Genomic DNA, 5,000 nt, shown 5'->3' on the forward strand with positions numbered 1-5,000 from the left:
TTCCAGTGCCTCCAGTGCATCTGCATATTTGCCCTGTTTCTTCAACAGCGCGGCTAGTGCCAGACGCGCATCCAAATGTTGAGCCAGTGAGACAACCTAGAAGGTCATTAGATATTAGTCTTGAGTCATTCTGCTTAAAAGCATGATCCCATACCTTCCGATAGCCCTCGATGGCTTCATCATAGGCTTCAACGAAACGTGAACAATCGGCATACCGAAGCCAAACGGCGGCCAACGAGAAGCGTTCACTTTTGATCAAGGGTACCAGCAGTCGCAGTGCAAAGCGATAATACTCCTCCTTCATAAGCGCTTCTGCAATGTCCAGATAACAATCGCCCCCGTTCTCTGGATCCGTGTGCATCATAATGTCCCTAATGATGTAGTCGAACAAATGTTCGCTCTTCAGATGCACCAGTACGACGGCCAGCTTCGTACGCAGGTCCAGCATCATATCATCCGGTATTGTAACGGAAAAGCTGTCCACCTTACTTGCGGCTGCCGCCTCCACCGAACCCTGCACTTCGACGTGGGCATGCGTCGAGAGTATGTATAAGGCGCGCTGGTAGAGCCCATTGGCAATCAGGAGTTCCAACAGTAGATTAATGTCCTCGATGGAGAACAGTTCCGGTGCGGTTGTGTAGGCACGTTTCATCGCCTCCAGAGCGGCGCCTATATTGGACTCTTCGTGGAACTTTTTAGCTACCCTCTTGGCGGTGCAGATAAGAAACTCTCCCTGCTCTTTCGGGATGAGTGGTAGCATGTCATAGTAGTACTTGAATGCCTGTTTCTCGTCTCCCTTTTTCTCCGTAAGCTGCGCACGCTTCAGACGCAGATCGACATTCTTCGGTTCGTACTTGATGGCGCGTGTGTAGCATTTCAGCGCTTGATCGATGTTGCCCTGTTCGATCGAGGTTTCTGCTACCCGCATCCACAGCTCGATATCGGAGGGGTTCAGATGGGCTGCGATAAGGGAACACTCGAGGTACTGTTCCGGATCATTACCTTCGTAGAGCTGTGCTAGGGTAATGAAGGGTTCATAAGCAAGCGGCACCTGACGGATGATCTCCAGGCACAGATCCTTCGCCGTACTCGTATCGCCACGGGCGTAGCAAAGATTGGCCTCCCCCATCAGTCCTTGGAGGGCCGGTGGCAGAAAGCGCCTCTGCCGCCGCTTGGTACTCTTTCCTTCTACGGTCGTTTGTAGCGGACCTTGCAGATTGCCCTTCATAGCATCTCTCCGAGCCGTTCGGTAGTCAAGTTCAAAGCCCGACGATACCCACTCTCTGCTGCGTTCCTGGTCCACCTCTTCTTCGTCGAAATCATCCTCTTGGTGCATCTGCTCCTGATACTGACTGTAGGTGATTTCTCGCGCCACCAGCTTCTTAATCAGTGTCTCACGCTGCTGGGTGTTCTCTTCGTCCGTTTCCGACTCCGAATGTGCGGAAGAGCTAACGCCGGCCTTGGAGGTGGACGGGGCCGGATCTGCTTTGGTGACTGGCCGTGGTAAATCATGCACCTCCACGAACTGCTGCAGGTCCGCCTCGTCCATCTCGTAGGCATCGATCTCCTCGATCTCCACCTCGGTGGCCGTATACTCGACCTCGCTATCAGACATTCTGAGGGGGGATTTCTTAAATGGACTATTATTTATCTGCTCGGATTCGGGTGCAATATGTTCATTCACTTTGCTAGCTCCGTGATCTTAATTTCAGGCGATCTTGCGGCGATGATGTCTGAAAGGAGAAATCGATCGTTAAGACAAGGATCATGCACAATCACGAACCTTTCTACTTGCCGGTGCGGTTTCCCGGATCACGGCCGCAAATTTCTGTGCTCTCTGCAGTTATCCAACCTACTTTTTCAGTGGAAACGACGGGAGGAGTAGGGGATCGACTTAAATTCACTGTTAACACTTTTATGTGGATAGAAAATCATAAAATGTTAAAAAATTCCCATTTTACCGCGTTTTTACGGAGCGAACTCCGATAAAAAATTCGGAAAATGTAAACAAATCCGTTTATAGTAGCTGTCCGTTTATAGCAGCTGTCTGTTTATAGCATTTTTCTTTCCGCCATATTGGATTTTGATTTTTGGATGCTTTGTTTTTTCATCACCCGGCTGGATACGAAGGAAAACAGGAACTTTTCAACGATTCATACTACTTAAATGATTCATTCTCATTCTTTTCAACAAACGAACGATTGTTCAGCCACATACGGGGATCCGTGGGGCTGCCTTCGACACCGAGTCCACCGAGCATCATCCGCCGAAAACCAAAACAGGCTTCATAACTGTCAACAATTTTCTTTCATTTTTTACCAGTTTAATTGAGACACTTGGTGTTGCCGCTGCGGGCTGGTAAAGATTTTCGGGTGTTTTTTGGTTTCCTCCTCTCGTTCCGATTTTCCTGTCCGTGTGCAGCCGGTCCGTGTGCCCCGCCATCTGGCAATGCTGGGATTTCCATTTTCCTAGCCGCGTTGATTGGAAAATCGCAACAATACGGCGGTCTCCATTGAAATCGAAATCTTTACCAGCGAGAGCGGTCGTGTGACGCGAGGAAACCGCATCGAAAAAATCGCGTGATTCGTGAATCGTTCCCCGGCCTGGGACCCCAGAGTGAAACCCGCCGTGTGCTTTACCGATCCCACCCTGTTTGTGCGTGTGTGGAAAAATCTTCCGCCGATTCCACGGTCCAAGCAACCTTCGGTAGGTGGTGTCTCCGGGATTAACCGGTAAACTTCGCGTGTGACCGATCGAGGGCTTGAGAGAGGTGGTCGGGTGGTGGGTCCGCCGTGTCCGTAGTAAACATACTACGCTAATTTGTATAATATTTTAGTGAATCATTGCGGTGATTTAAGCGAATAGAACAAATAGTGAAATTCCACAAAAGCTGGAGAAATGCAGCTTGTGACTAATTGCACAGTGGTGACAGAAATCGGGAAATCTCACTCGAACACATCATGTGCCGCATGCTTCACGTGCGCTTATCTTGCCCATGAATTGGCATGCCGGAGAGGAAGAAGCCCCGTACATCGTACGACACGCATGACTCATGGATTCGGGGGTGCGGAATGTGTGATAACATTTACGAACATCATCATCACCGTCGCCACCTTCCCTTCCATCACCGTGGGTCTCGCCACGGCCAGTGGATTACGGTTTCGTCTAGAAAGTACGATTTGCGATTTCCGAGAGTGGCGCAAAGCTCTGGGTGGGAGAGCCGTGCCCTTCGCCGTCTGCACACACTACGTCATCAATGCGTGTGCCCATCATCACACGTGTGGCTCGCGTCCCTCCCTCCCCCTCCCTATGCTTTGAATATTTGATCACATTGCGAAAGCGCGTCAGCGAAACGGGCCAGCGATACCGAGCACCATACAACGAGCGACCTTTTCCTGCGACAAACGCGCGCGCCTAAAAAGTGGACCCCTCGCTCTCCCCGCTCGTCAGGTGTTTCCTGGCACGGTGCTGTCGATGGTGCGGACGGGGAGAGTCAGAGAGGAGCACCAGGTGGACGTGGAGGAACGAACGGGCGAACGAAGCACGCACCACGAAACATACGAAAATCGTTAATGCTATGCTAATACCGGCCCCCTTGGTTTAGAACCTTCGTACCGCGTTGCGTGGTTTTTGCATGGCCTTCTTATGATGTTGATCTTTCGATTGCTGAAGTTATTTCATAATGTGGGTTACTTTGTCGGAAAAAAGTTCATGATCCCATTTTTATTCCAACCACGCACGGTAGTGGAACCATAACTTTCACAAATTTCCCCTACGAATTCGATTGTGTAGAGATAATTTAAAAAGCGAATGAAAGGCATGTGACGAAGGGAAATCTGGAAATCATATGGCACTATCGTATGTTGTAGGTATTCTCTCTCGCCGTGTTCATGAATCTTGCATGTTTCCAAAACAACTCTTGAACGGCTTCAGCGATTCCACGTTGCTTTTACTCGCATAAGCGTAGCGACCCACGACAAACGTTTGCAGAAGAATGAGCGTCTCCCCGAATCTTTCGGACAGATCTTATTTTAGAATCAGAGCATTGCATATATTAGCGCTGATAGGGTACACAATCCGCATTCCAAGGTTAATTGTCAATTTGGTGAGATGGATGGATAGTGTTCCTAGTTTTTAAAGGGCAGCGATATGCTAAATGAATCGCCAAGAATGATACAGCCTACTGGTTCGTAACGGTTTCTTAGCGGTGCTTGTTGAATACGGTCCGTTGCTGCCTAGTCGCCGCGTGTGTGGTTCGTGCTTGAAAAGATCAGAACAGATTGATCTTCTTTTAATACCGGTGGAGTAGAAGAATTATACAAGCTTATAGGGCCTGTCAGATTAAAGGAATTCTTTAAATTTCCCTTTTTTATGTAAGCAGCAAGATCTGTTACAAAAACGTGCGTTTGAAGCATTATACGAAGGTCGAAAAATATACTGTGAAACGCTGGTTTGCAATTCGTAGTTCCTTGCTTTAGATAGGATATAACACTTCCACGAGCGCTATTTGTTGCTATAACACTTCCACGAGCGATATTATTTGCGCTAAGTGCTATTTGTTGTGCGAAAGTGCGAAAAGTAGAGCTATGACACATTTAACGGCATATCGTACCTCTCGTTGGCACACCATTGCCCTATTTGGCAAACGCTGGCATAGCCTGTAAGTGGTAGTTATCAACCCACAAAAAAATTACAACACACTTCCTGCGGAAAGTGTTGTCTTTCAACCCGGATGACGTTGTTATCGATATTTCATGATCATATAACCCACGGTCATAAAACAATGCCGATGGATGTTACACGCAGCGATTAGCGCTAGTCAAGTGTTTTAAATACACTTTACATCAACCACTGCATATATCGTGTTTAAACAGATAGATAAAAACCGTAGTACTTGAAGAGACCATCGCAACAATGCAGTGCGGTCAAATTGCATATGTGTGTGCAGTCACATCGTGGTATATCGTTGTTAGTTTACTCTCCACTTCCTCCCCAAGTCA

General features: G+C 48.2%; 2 protein-coding genes across 2 annotated transcripts in view; one reads left to right on the forward strand and one right to left on the reverse strand.

The window, feature by feature from the left end:
- The window catches only part of LOC126578550 (general transcription factor 3C polypeptide 3), a 3,031-nt gene extending 1,303 nt beyond the window's left edge, over positions 1 to 1,728 (reverse strand). Inside the window, exons 1-2 of the mRNA XM_050241237.1 lie at positions 155 to 1,728; positions 1 to 96 (exon numbers count right to left, since the gene is read on the reverse strand). The exon at positions 1 to 96 is cut by the window's left edge and continues 1,303 nt beyond it. Of these exons, the coding sequence (XP_050097194.1) occupies positions 1 to 96; positions 155 to 1,615 (1,557 nt within the window). The 5' untranslated portion in view covers positions 1,616 to 1,728. The remainder of the gene's footprint in view (positions 97 to 154) is intronic.
- Positions 1,729 to 2,212: 484 nt separating this feature from the next.
- Positions 2,213 to 5,000, forward strand: part of LOC126578557 (serine palmitoyltransferase 1) — a 6,889-nt gene continuing 4,101 nt past the window's right edge. The window contains exon 1 of the mRNA XM_050241243.1: positions 2,213 to 2,706. The gene's annotated coding sequence lies outside the window, so the exon portion shown is untranslated. The remainder of the gene's footprint in view (positions 2,707 to 5,000) is intronic.

This window comes from Anopheles aquasalis, chromosome 3 (genome assembly GCF_943734665.1).
Source record: "Anopheles aquasalis chromosome 3, idAnoAquaMG_Q_19, whole genome shotgun sequence".
NCBI classification, from domain to species: domain Eukaryota; kingdom Metazoa; phylum Arthropoda; class Insecta; order Diptera; family Culicidae; genus Anopheles; species Anopheles aquasalis.